The 14,511-nt window shown below is 45.8% G+C and overlaps 1 protein-coding gene across 1 annotated transcript in view; it reads left to right on the top strand.

Annotated features, from left to right (window-relative positions):
* The first annotated feature begins 1,052 nt into the window (after positions 1-1,052).
* Positions 1,053-14,511, top strand: part of LOC139917614 (BCL-6 corepressor-like) — a 49,119-nt gene continuing 35,660 nt past the window's right edge. Inside the window, exons 1-3 of the mRNA XM_078291230.1 lie at positions 1,053-3,849; positions 4,750-5,003; positions 11,240-11,346. Coding sequence (XP_078147356.1) covers positions 1,071-3,849; positions 4,750-5,003; positions 11,240-11,346 — 3,140 coding nt within the window. The 5' untranslated portion in view covers positions 1,053-1,070. The remainder of the gene's footprint in view (positions 3,850-4,749; positions 5,004-11,239; positions 11,347-14,511) is intronic.

The following is a 14,511-nucleotide window of genomic DNA, read 5'->3' as shown; positions in this document are numbered from 1 at the left end:
ATTACTCATTTCTCATTTCTTTGTTACGCCTCATATCATCTGGATTTTAATTTAAAATAAGAATTCGTTCTTAGCTGACGTCGAATTAAATATATTCCACATTCTAGATTTGTGCCTTTAGCCTTTACTACACACTGAGTGTACAGATTATTGGCATCACCTACGCAATTTTGAGTTGCACCTGCTTTTACCACTATCCATGTCTCAGTTTCAAGGTTTAAACCTCCTGCTTTAAGCTTCTGCTTTCCTTAATCTCCCTCTCTCCTTCATGCCTGAAGTGGATTTAACAGGTGAAATCAATAAGGGATCAGAGTTTTCCCTGGATTCACATGATCAGTGTGTGTCAAGTGTTACAAATGAGTTTTATTCCAAAATGCCATATATCCATTTGGGAAAAAATATTTACCTAAAACCTAGAAGATCCAGTCATTTTCATCAACCAAGGACTTAAGTTCCTTACAATACTTAAGTACCATAATTTGGTTTAATGTTGTGCTATCAGGCATTTTTTTGGACTTTTTTAGTCACTTTTGCAAATGGCTGTATCTGTGTTTGGATTGAGCATTGTTTCCCAGAGTTGTAATTTGCAGCAGTCAGAAGAGAAGAGGCAACATCAAAGTTTCTCTCTCTCTCTTTCGCTTTGCTTCGGCCACTGATCATGTCCGCCCCATGCAAAGTCCTATGTCAGGCTATTGCAGACAGGCAATTAATCGCTGTCATCTTTTATGGTTGTATGGCGAGCGTTTTATCATCTATAGCCTTGGTGGGAAAGACTCTCCTGCTGTCGGTGGACTCAGTGCCACACCTCCAGCTGAACTGCATAGAGTGTGGGTCAGAGGTGTGGCTGCGAAGACCAGAAAGTAAAGCATATTTCAGCACTACATTAATCGTTGCGAATATTTCATTTGGCAATGTGCCATAGAATGGCCTTTTTATGGGAAACACTATACAAACGTGTTGTACAGTCATTGTATCTGTTTTACAACATGTTATCTCCAAGTCATGTCATTGCCTTTGACTTTACTCTTGTCTCTATATTGTTGCAGGTGGATGCCAGTGCTGCTTGCAGAATGAACCCGCTAGCTGCCCTCAGCATTGACCGCAATGCTCTGGTGAGGGAAAACCTCCGCGCCCATGGAGGAATTTTCTATCCTGGCATCCGCCCCCTCTCTTCCGAAAAGCCCCAGGAACCGGGCACCTCCCTCCCGCTTGGCTATGATCTCCTGTACAAACCAGACGTAACTGTGCTGGATGGCCAGAAACCCATGAATGGATATGTTGGACTTTATAAGAGCCCTCCTCCAGGGCTACAGAAACCCCTGCTGGTCTCTGCTGCAGGAGCCGATGGCCTGGGGCTGGACCGCCGAGTGGGACCCAACGATAAGCCATCAGAACTGGGCCTGAACGGTACCAACAGCTTCCTGAGGCTGCCTTGGGTCAGTCCTTATGCCGATGTAGGGATGTACCCCTTCCTGGACATGGCATACAAGGCCTCCTTCCTGTCCCAGCCCTCCCCCTACCTCCACCAGCAGCTGGCCTACCAGTCTCTGTGCACTGCTGGAGCGGGGGGTAGCACAGCCGGGGCAGACAGGCTTTTCTACCTGCCTTCTTATCCCCCGGCCCCCATATCTTCCTCCCTGGCACCTCCAATCAGGATCCCTACCGCCACCTCAGCCCCCGCCATGCTTTCACCCCTGGCCCACTGCCAGGACAAGGCCCTGCAGGGCATTGGTCCTCAGGTCCATCAGGAGCCCTCTGCCTTCAGCACCAGCCCTCAGATCCACCACGATCCCCTGGCCCAGCCACAGTCCCAGTCTCAGCCTCAGGCCACTCACCACACTGAGCGGCAACATAGCAGCAGTAGCAGTGGTACTAAGTCCAGTCGGCCCAGCTTCAACAAGAACTCTGGCAGCCTCAGCAGCAGCAGTGGAAGTAACAATGCCATTGTTAATAGCTCTACTAGCAACCCTGCTTTAGAGTCACCTCCAGCTCTTGCCACCCATTCTCCCCGCTCAGCTCCATGCCCTCACCAAACCTCAGTACCCCCACTCCCTCCCCTCAGTGACAGCACTTCAGACCTCCAGAAGTCCCTTTACAGAAGCCCCTCTTCACTATCAGTGTCGCATCCCTTCTACATGAGCAGCCTGACCTCTGAGCACTGCTCTCCCGTGCGCTCGGGCAGCAACAAAACCAAAGATGCCAGCTCAGACCACTGGAGCGAAGAGCAGGGTAGATCGCCTTCAAAGACATCATTGGACAGAGCTGTACCCCAAATGCCTGCCAAAAACCCCGGGGAAAAGCCTTTGGATCTGTCTGCCAAAGAGTTGGAAGGATTCCCAAACGGATTCCCATCCAAACTAGAGGCCTTGGCCAAGCTGGGGTATTTGCCTCCATCTCGTTATGGCTTGCTAGCCAGTCAAGAGCAGCACTTGAAAGAGGGTCTGTCCCCACCTGCGAGCACATCAGCAAAGACTCCTGATCGTCCTGAGATGATCAGCACTGTGCCCTCCCCCTGGGTCATTCCTGGTCCTTCCCCAGCTGTCAGCTGTGACTCCAACCACAGCAAAGGCTCCCCAACTATCAAAAACAAGAACTTAGACAATGTTCCTCATCAACTACAGCCTCAAAGCTCCCCTGGCTCCAGGACAGTTGAGGTGAACGGTAGTGTTATCCCCAGCGCTGCCTCAGGGGGAAGACCCTCCTCATCACCCCCTTCCCCTAAAGCCAAAGGTGAATGGCCAAGAGCCTCCCCGAGCGATTCTGACAAAATCCCTCCGACCAGTAAAGGTGGAACTCATCCATCCTTCGGGAAACAGACTACCACTCCTGTCAAACCAGAGGCTCAGGACAGCCATTCACAACCACAGCAGCAGCAGCAGTCTCGCTTGGAAAATGGAAATCCCTCCAGCCAAATCTACAGTGACTCCTACCTCCCTCCTAGCTTAGCCTACACTAACCGCTACATCCCCTACTCAGTTGCTGAGAACATGTCCCTGCCACACATGGCCATACCAGGCAAAGGGCCTGTCTACCCCCACCCAGTCCTCCTTGGCAGCAGCAGCTTGTACCCACCTCGCCTAGCACCAAAACACGGTCTTCCCTATGGAGTCCATCAGAGCCAGGGCGACTACCTGACCTACCACAACTCCCAGGAAATGGCTCACCCCCTTATGTCCTCCCACGCAGGTCTCGACACCAAAGACCGACTGGAGAATAGGTCCAAGCCCCAGGATAAACCCTGGAACCCAGAACCCTACAGGAACCAGGCAATGTCAGACACTGACAATTCCCACAAGAGTGAGAAAGAGGCAGAGAAGTCCACAAACCATACCGTAAAGCCGCCAGGCAAAAGCTTGACTGCTATCAGAGATGAGGTAGTTTGTATCGACCTGGTGCATGACGAGGCAGACAGTGATTTGTCTACAAATAAGCACAGCTCCCCAGTTGCCAGGAGAGAGGATTCCTCCAAGCATGTTGGCAATGTGAGCAGCTGTAACCATATCCAAGAAAGAGAGCCAGGGCCTCTAAAAACCCTCCCTCCCAGCCAGGCTGTAGAGCTGAGACCAGGCCAGCTGGACAGGCTGTCAGACAGGCAGACAGACCAGCGCTGCCAGCACCGGCCGCCAGCGGGGGCCTTACCGCACCACACTCCTCGGCCACAGTCTCCTCATCACACTTCCCCTTCTCCTCCTCCCAGTGAGGAGATCCCAGAGGAGATCCCAGAGGAGCCACCCAGCCCCCTTCCCGACATCCCAGAGGAGCAGACGATGCGCTGTGCCCGAACTTCTCTGGAGCAGTTTTCTAGAAAATGTAAAATCAGACCGTCTGTTGACACTGGGGACTCGACACGTAGGGATGTTACTCAAGGGAATAATGATGTTGATGGGAAGAGTACTGGGAAGGAAGTTAATTCAGAAGACTCGACTAATAGAAACATTAACCCTGAACGACGTGTTTGTGGAAATGGCAACTCCACAGGTTCTGCTAGCAGAGAAAGCAATTCTAGTGATTCTACCAATTCTACCAATTCTGTTGGCTCAATGTATGGAATGACCACCCTTAAAGGTCCAAGTTATGGAAGTAGTAATTCTGACAGTCCAGTTTGCAGTAGCTTTAATTCTAAGGTAACAACGTGTAGAGATTTCAGTTCCCGGGCCCAAACCTGCAGGACTTTCAATCCCAAGGTTCCACCAGGTGGAAATGTGAATACTAGGGGTACACCATGTGTTAACATCAACCCAAGGGCCCCAACAGGTAACAACAGAGATTTAAATGGTCCAAATTTTGGAAACAGAAATTTTGTGGGCCCATGTTGTAGAAACTTGGCTCTGAGGTCTCCAACTTGTGAACCCAGAATGTTCAGCAGCCCAAGCCGTGGAAATCCTGTGGCTCAAAACTGCAGGAGCCTCAATCCTAGGTTTCCAACCTGTGAAAACCGCAATGCTGTGCGCCCAACTTGCAGAAACATCAATCTCAGGGCTCCTGCATGTGGAAAGAACAATTTCAGTGGTCCAAATTGTGGAAATAGCTTCTCTAAAGGCCAATCTTTTGGAAATAACCAAACTTGTGTAAACAACAATTCCAGGGTTCCCACATATGGAAACAATATTCCTCGGGGCCCAACCTGTCGGCACCTTTCATCTGGCAATCTTACCAGTGGAGGCTTTAACAAGAGGCTTGCAGATCTGACTCCAGAACCACAGCTTAACAGAGACCTGAAATGTGAAGGTTTTTCCTCCAACGAGACAGGGAGGAGGGAGACACACAACCCTGACATCACCTCAGCCGGATGTGGTGATAGGGAGAAGGATGCCAGCAGCCAGGATGACATGGATTCCCTGGGAGACGAGGACGAAGGCCATGGCTGCATCAAGGGTCGGCGCTCCAGTCTGGCCAAGCGCATCGCCAACTCATCCGGTTATGTGGGCGACCGGTTTAAATGCCTGACGACGGAGCTTTACGCTGACTCTAGCAAACTGAGCAGAGAGCAGAGGGCACTCCAGGTGAGATACCAATCTAGATTTGAATTCTGTTTTTTATTCAGCCTTCATTCAAACCATGTTAGTCTCATGAGATGGCAGATCTAATTTTCACTGGAGGCCTGGATTGTAATCATTGTACCCACAATTCCTGTTGCACAATGTTTGTCTTCTGATATAGATTTTTTTGCATATTGTTCATTAAGGCAGTTTAACTCACACTCACTAAAAGGAAACAGGGTAACACTTCACAGTAACCTCATTCCAGTATATCAGTCTGTTTCTTGCCCTATGGAACAATAATGTAAGTATATCCAGTATTTAGCCATTGTATTACTATTGTAAGGAATGGTCTGGTAGCTAGCTCATTGAAGGACACTGAGTTTTACATTACAATATATGATTGGTCTATAAAATTCAAGAAATGCCTGCTGTATTAATGCAGGATAAATACATGGAGGACTGTGTTCAGGATAATAGTGGTGTTTGGAAACTTGTACTTACATTGTGTTGTAAGCACATTCTGTATGGGGAGGGGGGGGGGGTCATCAAGTACTTACAAACTATTATTCTGACCTTTCAACACGTTTCCATTGGTTAACATACAGGTCAAGGCCATTGTAAATTAAATTGTTTCTGGTTCTTACACGCAATGCTGCCCAAGGCAACTGTTCCCAAGGAGTTTCCTCAGTATTGTTGCTTTAATCCCTCAGGAACAGCTTGTTGTAAGAAAACTTTGGAGTACATTTTTGACCCTGTGGTTCACATTGTCGCTGGGAACATTGCCCCATGAATATTACAAAAGTAGAGACAATCAAGTTCCAGAGTGTATTTTTTTATTTTCTTTATTTCTTCAGGGAAGGTTGACTGAGATTCAGCTCCACCCTGCTTCACATTCAGTTCCACATATTCACACTGGGAGCTGCCCAGTACAACCACAGGTGTTAGGAGGTGGGAGGAGATGGGAGATGGTTGTATGGAGCAGCCCCAGTGGGATGCTAGATGGTGTTGATTTCCCTCTGCAAGATACCGAACCCTGTGAGAGAGAAAGAATGCACACGATACTTTGCAGGTTAAGAAGCCAGTTCTGGATGACAGTAAAGTTTCTATTTTGTATAAAACAGAACTCGCTTCTCAACCCACAAAGTATCATGCGCACCCCTTCTCTTTCATAGATTTTGGTTACTGAGGGACTTTTATTCTGAAGGGCTGAGTGAACTCTGCATGCATCAGCGTGGAGTCAGCGTCATTAGCGTCATTAGGAAAACGATGGGCTTTATTGGAACTTTGATGGTAATGTCTACATGATACTAAGACCTAGGAGGAAGGCTGAAAGTTTGAGCCACAAAGAAGCCGCTTGGAAACCGGACACAAGTCTTTGGAACTAGTAATGGCACGTCCAAATCAACGGCATCTAGCATCCCTTTGCAGCTTTGTATAGAGTGGGAGGAGATGGGAGGTGATGGTATGAAGGTGGTATATGGGTGGAGGAAGGTGTTTGGAAGTGGTAGGAGGTGTTGGGACGTGGTAAGCAGTTGGTAGGAGATGATAAGAGGTGGTATAAAGTGGTATGGAGGTGTTTAGAGGCGGTAGGAGGCTGAAGGAGGCGGTGTGGACAATATGATCCCATAGAGTCGTGAAATGAGCACGAACTCTGAAACACAGATTTACGTGCTGTGGACACAACTCTTTACTTCCTGGATTTGATGCATTTCCTGTTGAAACAGGATGTTGGGGTGGGACAACTTTAAGTTTGGCAGCTAAAACAACTTGGTTAAGGTTAGGGAAAGGCTTTGGTCATGGTTAAATAAGAAAAACTTAAACCTACATGCCTCTTCACTTGTCATTGTGGGACATGTGACCTTCAGCGGGAGAAAAATCTGGCAAAGTGAGACCGGTAACCGGCGATATTTCTCCATAGGTACGTTTATTTTAGCCATTAGCCTTTATGCACGGTTTGTCCTTAAGGGCTTCCGTCGCCCAGTAGCTTTGCTGTGTGTGTTTACAAAATGTGTTGCGGTTTCTGTCGCCCTCTAGTGGTCAGAAAATCGCTTAGTGTAGCTTTAAGCTAAAAATTTAAATTTGACTCACAGTAGACAATTTCCTAACTCATCCGCCCATCCAGCACCCGACCACAAGACCCTGACTGTCCACTGAGCTGCTTCAACGTGACACTACTTAATGTTTATAGTTGTGTCTCCTTCATGGAACCGTTTCCTGCTGGGAAAACAGAGTTTTAACGCTTTACGTGCCACCAACACGAAATTTGGTGTTAACAAGTCGTGTTCATTTCATGTACAGTATTTGTGTGAGATCAGGTTGGGCAGGGAGGCAGGAGGTGTTAAAAGTGGTTGGAGGTGGTGGAGGAGGTGGTTAAGAGCTGGGAGGAGGAGGTACGCGGCTACCGGCGTTCCTCCTCCTCCTCCTCCTCTTCCTCCTCCTCTTTCTGACTCGTTTCCTTTCTCGTCCTCCTTTTTCGTCTGCCAATGTTTTGGGTCGTGGTGAGGGCGACTTAGCATAACATGCTGGCTGTGTGTGTGTGTGTGTGTGTGTGTGTGAGAGAGATAGAGAGAGAAAAGAGAGAGAGAAAGACCGTGTGTGTGTGTGAGTGTGTGTGTGAGTGTGTGTGTGGCCCTAGGCGACTGTTAACCTGCTGCGATTCCCAACGAATGAAGAAAATGGTGGCAGAGAGAAAACTGTCTCTCTCTCTCTCTGTCTCACTCTCTCTCCCTCTTTCTCTCTCTCTTTCTCCCTCTTTCTCTCTCTCTCTCCATCACTCTTGCTCTTTATTTCTCTCTCTTCTCCATTCTCACTCTTCCTCTTCCTCTCGCTCGCTCTTGCTTGTTATTCCTCCCTCTCCCTGTCTCTTCACCTCCTCGTCCCCTCGAGAGCCTCCTTTCCTCTCAAATTAAATCTCCCCTCCCTCCTCCTCCCCCTCCTCCATCCCTCCATCCCTCAGTGGATGAAGAGAGAGAGGGAGGGGATGGAGGAGGAAGGAACTTGGTGTTTTAATGAAATTCTCCTCTTCCTCCTCTTTTTTCCTCTTCCTCCTCGTCCTTGGAGCCCAGATTAGTCCTGGCTTTTTAACCACACACTGGCTTGAACACACACACACACACACACACACACTCTGCCAATTACCCGGTCCTGACACAGTGTGCGGTGTAGGCTAGATTGTTTTTTTTTTTTTTTAAGAAAATCGGTTTGTTGTTAGATAAATGTCGGTCGCTGCTGCCAGTTTCACACCAGATGTGATTTCACGAGGCGAACAGTTTGCCTCCATTCATCGCCTACGAGACACGAGTAGCTGTGTGCGCACGGCATGATGGGATAGGTGGCGACGCAAACCAGGCCCGCAAAAGTTGACAAAGCAAAGGTAGAAAAAACGTAGCGTTATGTAAATGAGCATGATGGTGTGATGTCACGAGAACCAATCACATTTAGGCAAAAATCAGTTTCTCAAATTCTCCCAGCCGTTGAATTTTTGTTCCTTGTTCCACTTCGTTTTTGAACGAAAGATGGAAGAGAAAATGATTACGGTCATGTTGGGATTTCCTGAATTATGTGACTCATCTCTGTCAGTTTATGAAGAAATTGAGAAATGAAATAATGAAGGGAGGAAAGTGGCAGATTGTATTTTAGCTGCTAGCTTAAACTGTGGAAGGTTAACAAGTAGCTAAATAATAGCTGTAGGTATTATTTAGCTAGTATTCACTAAGCTAGCTAGCTGGCTAGAGTATAATTTCAAGGTTACATTTTCCAGTCATATGATTATGGATTATATTTGGGCAACATAAAATAAAGAAAATGGTAAAATACAATAGGTCTACATAGACAATGTTAACCAAACTGAAAATTGGCTCTGATGCTTGATGCCACGACTTCTGATAGAGCGAAGCGACGCAAAGCGAAGTGGTCGAGTTCGGTCTCTTGATGCTGTTTGATATCTTACGATCCAAGATTTCATGCGAACCCCGTCCGTTTTTCTGGACCGCACCAGGGTTTGAAATCAGCTTTCACACTAACAAACTTTCGGTGAAAATGGTCTCAGGTCTGGAAAAAACCCTTCAAACAAACCTGGTGTGAAAACGTCCCAACAGCTGTGAGCTGCTCTTCCTTCTCAAGCTCCATTTTAGCACAAATTTGAAAAACAAAGTCACGTCGCGATTGTTTTCGTGAGACGGCAGATTATCGAGATCCTTCACAACTAAATCCAAGCAAAGAATCTCTGGGTTTTTGTGCAGTGTGTGCTCGTGTCTGTCGGATGTCTGTCTTCACTGGAGATTTCCACTGGAGGAAAGCTGTGTTGTCAGGCTGTTTACTGCCCTGGACGGCTGTTTGCTTGGCCAGACGGAGGGCTTAAAGGGGGAATACCGCTCAAATTAACTCACATTTCGTTCCTACGCCCTTGGGTGCTGCTGGCTCAGGGCGGCAGCGTTAGATTTGTAGATCGTTTCACGGACCATTAATTTTTAAAATGGGTTTGTGGTCAGGGCAGCTTGAGGTGAGCAAGAAATACAGGCTGTCAGGCAGCGCTTGGAGAGCGGTTACCGGCGGTAACGAGGGACTCGCCTTCGTCAGGAAGTGAAAACACTGCGCTCGAGACTGAATGAGGTGAGCACCGCCGTATGCAGAAGGAAAATCTTGGAAAAACAACAACACTTTAAGGTGACATGCTGCCATGTTGGAAGAGTGCCATCATCAGCTCTTCCTCCCTGAAGAAAAAAAGAAATTGTCTGCTTTCTGTGTGGTGGTAGGAGGTTCAAATATATATATATATATATTATGGAAGGTGTAAAATATAAAGGAGGAAGAGGTCACAACCTTACAGCCCCTCCTTTCCTTGTCAGTCTTCCAACATGGCGGCATGTCCCTTGTAACCGTGGTAACCACTCTCCAAACATTCCATAACAGGTGAACTCTTATGGTGCCGTTGTGCTGAAAAACGTTTTGTTCTTTTATCAGGTTGCTTTGGCCATCAGTTTGTTTTTTTTTGGTCAGAGATAAAGCTCGAAATGAAACTCCGCTCCAATTAAGGACGCGTATCGATGCTGTTGCCTCAAAAACCTCCCAAATCAATTGTTGGTGTGATTTTGATTGGATTTTCTTTGGATTAAAAGTCCCTGCGCCACATTTGGTGGGCCTTGTCTCCAAAATCAATAAACTATGGATTGAAACTGAAGTGGACATCCTAGAGGTTAGAGCAGCGGACTGGCATGTCGCTGGTTCAAATCCTGGACTGAGAAAGAATGAGAGAAGTTCTCCCCTCCCTCAAAATCTCTGAATGTCCCAGCTGAAAGAAAGCAGTCAGAACGACCTCAAGAACTGACTGTTCCACTGACTGGTCAGTTGTGTGGTGAAACTCAGCGATGAGACCTGTCGCGTCTCGTCTAAAAGCCCTCAGATAAATAAATAAAATGGAACTTGGCTTCAAGACAACTCGGTTTGAAGTTTTTTGTCTTAGATTTTGTCAAGTTTTCTGAAATCGGTGGATCTGAATCGGCTCGTTAGTTTGTTCCTTTGTTCGTTCATCCGTCCCACAGAATATCTCAGACTCTGTTGCGATGCCGCTGTTGGCGGATTATCTGTTTGACGAGAGTTTATGTTCTTGTCCTTCCATTCCTGCCGACCCTTCTGAGGTCCCTGAACCGAGGCGGCCGACGGGTGCAGACGGTCAACAACGGCCCAAAGAAACTGAATCAACTGCATCACGAGAAACGCACTGCAACTTCAGCAACGATGCAAAGTCAAAAACATACAAAAAAGTTGACTGGATATGCAGCGCTTTTCTGTTGCATTTGTTTTTCGTGTTTTTCACTTTGCGTAATTTCGGAATTTGCAGAACAGAACTGAACAGAGCCCGGGCCAGAAAAGAGAGTTTTTAAAGCCAGAAATCTCAGCAGCCGGTCAAGTAATCTGTTGAGTCATTGGTATTGATTAACGACACTATCAACCCTCACTGATATATTACAGTCTGTTTGTGCTTTGGGGCAGAAAAAATCTGAATTTTATCCAAATGTTCCCTTTCTAATTCAAACAGGGGTTTCCTCTCACTAACGTTGTATACGTCTCTGTCCTTTTCCCTTTCCCAGCGTGCAATGCTGCGCTTCTCCGAGCTGGAGCTGAAGGAGAAAGAGGGAGGGGAGGGAGGAGGAGGAGGGGAGGGAGGAGGAGGAGGGGAGGGAGGAGGAGGAGGAGGAGGAGGAGGAGGAGGAGGAGGGGGGGAGATGACAGCAGCAGCAGCGACGGGGGAAACGGAGTTGGCGGACGGCCAGCAGAGAGACGGAGGGAGGGAAGGAGAGGAGGAAGAGGAAGAGGAGGAGGAGGAGCGGAGGATGAAAGGAGGAGGAGGAGGAGGGGGGGGAGGGTGGGAGTGCTGCCAGCAGAGCGGGGGGAGGCGAGGAGGAGGAGGAGGAGGAGGAGGAGGAGGAGGAGGAAGAACTCCCTCTGCAGCCGCCGGCGAGGCACCGAGAGGTAAGAGGATTTCCGGAGAGTTCTGCAGGATGCTGTGCACGCTCTCTCTCTCACACACACACACACACACACAGAGGCATGAAAAGACACACACACACACACACACACACACACACACAGAGGCATGAAAAGACACACACACGCACGGACATAAACACACACACACAAAAAGACACAATAGTTTTTCGGTCGATCTCACTCGCTTGAAGTCACTCGCTCTGTTCTCTTTTCCTTTCTCTCTCTCTCTCGCTTTCACATGCACTCTGGTGTGCACGTTTTCACACACACACACACACACACACACACACACACACACACACACACTTGAACTCTCCGTCTACCTCACTTGCTTTAAGCCATGCAGGCTGTTGCCTCCATCGACAATCTCTCTCTCTCTCTCTCTCTCTCTCTCTCTCTCTCTCTCTCTCTAGCAAACTTAGCAAGTGTGCATGTTCAGATAAACACACACACACACACACACACACACACCGGAGTGGTTGTTGCTAGTAACCAGCGGATACCGGCGGTTTCACACTTCTTACCACACCTGAGAGAAAAATCTGAGAGAGAGAGAGAGAGAGAGAGATGGAAAGTGACTGGCTTCATTCAACCATCTTCTTATTGTTACACAGCTTACCTTATCACACACACACACACACACACACACATTACAAACACACAAACACAATTTAATTCACAATTAAATGACTATGCAATATAATGATAATATTGCAATGGCAGATAATATTGAGAGAAGACAAATAAAATACATACATCTAAATTAAAACAAATGATAAGTCGTATACATGAGGATGAAAAACATAAATAATGATAATAGATTTTTATTCAGTGAACTGGATCTAAATCTAAATTGTTGATCTTTCAAAAGCGTTTGATACAGTCGGTCATTTTACACAGACTTTGTATTATTGGCTGTATCTGTGCATGTAACTGGCTTCATAATTACCTTATTGATCGATATCAGTGTATAAAAGTGGCTGATATTCAATTAGAGCTTCTCTGCGTGACATAAGGTGTCCCCCAAGGTTCAATTCTAGGTCCTGTCTCATTCACTGTTTATATTAACCATGTTGTGTCAACTTTTAACTCCTGCAAAATGCACCTTTATGCAGATGACACAATACTAAACTGTTCTGCTGACTCTATGCATTTAGCTGTCGATAATCTGCAAACTTCATCCAATATTCTGCATGATTTCAAATCACCACACCAAACTCCAGATCAACACTCTGCATGGCACTTCATCAGTTGGCTCCACACAGTAAATACTGAGGAGTACGGATTGATAACAAACTCACATTTAAGGTTGAAGGTAAACTGCATGAACCTTTCCCATCTGTACAGAAACAAATCCTGCTTCACTGTTTCATGTGGAAACTGTGGCGATGTAACATACAGACATGCTGCTGCTCCCATCCTCAAGATCTGAGATGCAACTTACCGCTCCACTCTTCTCTTCATTACTGCTGATAATTATCGCACAAACCACTGGGTAACGCTTTGTTTTCCAGGTCTGTAATTTACTCAGAATTTCCTAGAAAGGAACATTTTAGAGCTGCAACGATTAATCGATTAATCGATTAGTTGTCAACTATTAAATTAATTGCCAACTATTTTGATAATCGATGAATCGGTTTGAGTACTTTTTTAAGAAAAATAAGTCAAAATTCTCTGATTCCAGCTTCTTAAATGTGAATATTTTCTGGTTTCTTTACTCCTCTGTGACAGTAAACTGAATATCTTTGGGTTGTGGACAAAACAAGACGTTTGAGGACGTCATCTTGGGCTTTTTCACCATTTTCTGACATTTTATAGACCAAACAACTAATCGATTAATCGAGAAAATAATTGACAGATTAATCGACAATGAAAATAATCGTTAGTTGCAGCCCTAGTTCATTTCTTAAGAAGTTTCCTGGGAAGAACCAAGAAATGATGGAGCAGTTATACAGAACATGTCAGCAGTCTGGTGGAGTCGATACGATACTGGACATTTTCATTCATATAATTATAGAATAGAATAGATTTATTTCGAACATGTTAAAAATATGTATATACGTAAGAAAACAAAACAAGAATAACCAATAAAATTAACAGTAAACAACAAATTCTCAATAAACAACATAAATAAATAAATATTACATGTCCGAAATGGAGTAGGAAGAAGTAAAATACTTATTTGGTCCTTCCCTTTTCTAAACTTAATCAATAAACTTAATGTTTATAGTCCAGCTATCCACCCCAGTGTCCATCATACACAACTTAAATAATTACTTCTATGTTCATCCTCTTTATACATAATCAACGTTTTTTCAATTCAATTATACAATATAGATGTTTGTTGAATTCTTAATTAATTTTAGTTCATTTCTAATTCTCTATATAACTACTACATAATTTCATGAACTCTGTCTCTATATTTCCGCTGTGATCAGAGCTTCACCTCATGGCTCTTTCCAGGAAACTTCCTAAGAAATGAAGAGTTCCTTTCTAGGAAATTATTAGGGAATTGCGGACCCGGAAAATAAAGCGTCACACACACCACTGCTTACTGTATAAAAGAGTTGTCTGGCCCTCACTCTCTCAACATTTCATCTACAAAGCATTCATCAGTAAACTATGTGACATCGTTATTACACTGGAACGAAGGAGTCTACCAGACCGGCTCCAGGTTCTGGTTTTTACTCCAGACTCCTCGAATTCAAATCTGGGGAAAAAAAACGCTTTTAGTCGTCGTGCCCCGCAGACTGGAGCGAGCTGCAAAAATCTGGATTTAAATCTAAATTCGAATTGCTGCAACTGTTTTCAATTTTTAATTAACCCCTTGTACCCTGACTTTACCCTTAAATTTCCCCTTAAGCAGCTTCAAAGTTAGAAAAAAAAAAATCCTAACTGTACAACAACGTCTCATCCATATTCTGTATCTGCTGTTCCAGCTCTTTCTTGAAGCTCTCGCTGCTTATATTGAATGAAATATTAAAATACAAGACGCCATGTTGTTATGGCTGCAGCGTCACATCAACTGGAACAAATCTAG

The sequence above is a fragment of the Centroberyx gerrardi genome, chromosome 21 (genome assembly GCF_048128805.1).
Source record: "Centroberyx gerrardi isolate f3 chromosome 21, fCenGer3.hap1.cur.20231027, whole genome shotgun sequence".
NCBI lineage: Eukaryota > Metazoa > Chordata > Actinopteri > Beryciformes > Berycidae > Centroberyx > Centroberyx gerrardi.
This window is presented reverse-complemented; position numbering and strand designations above follow the sequence as displayed.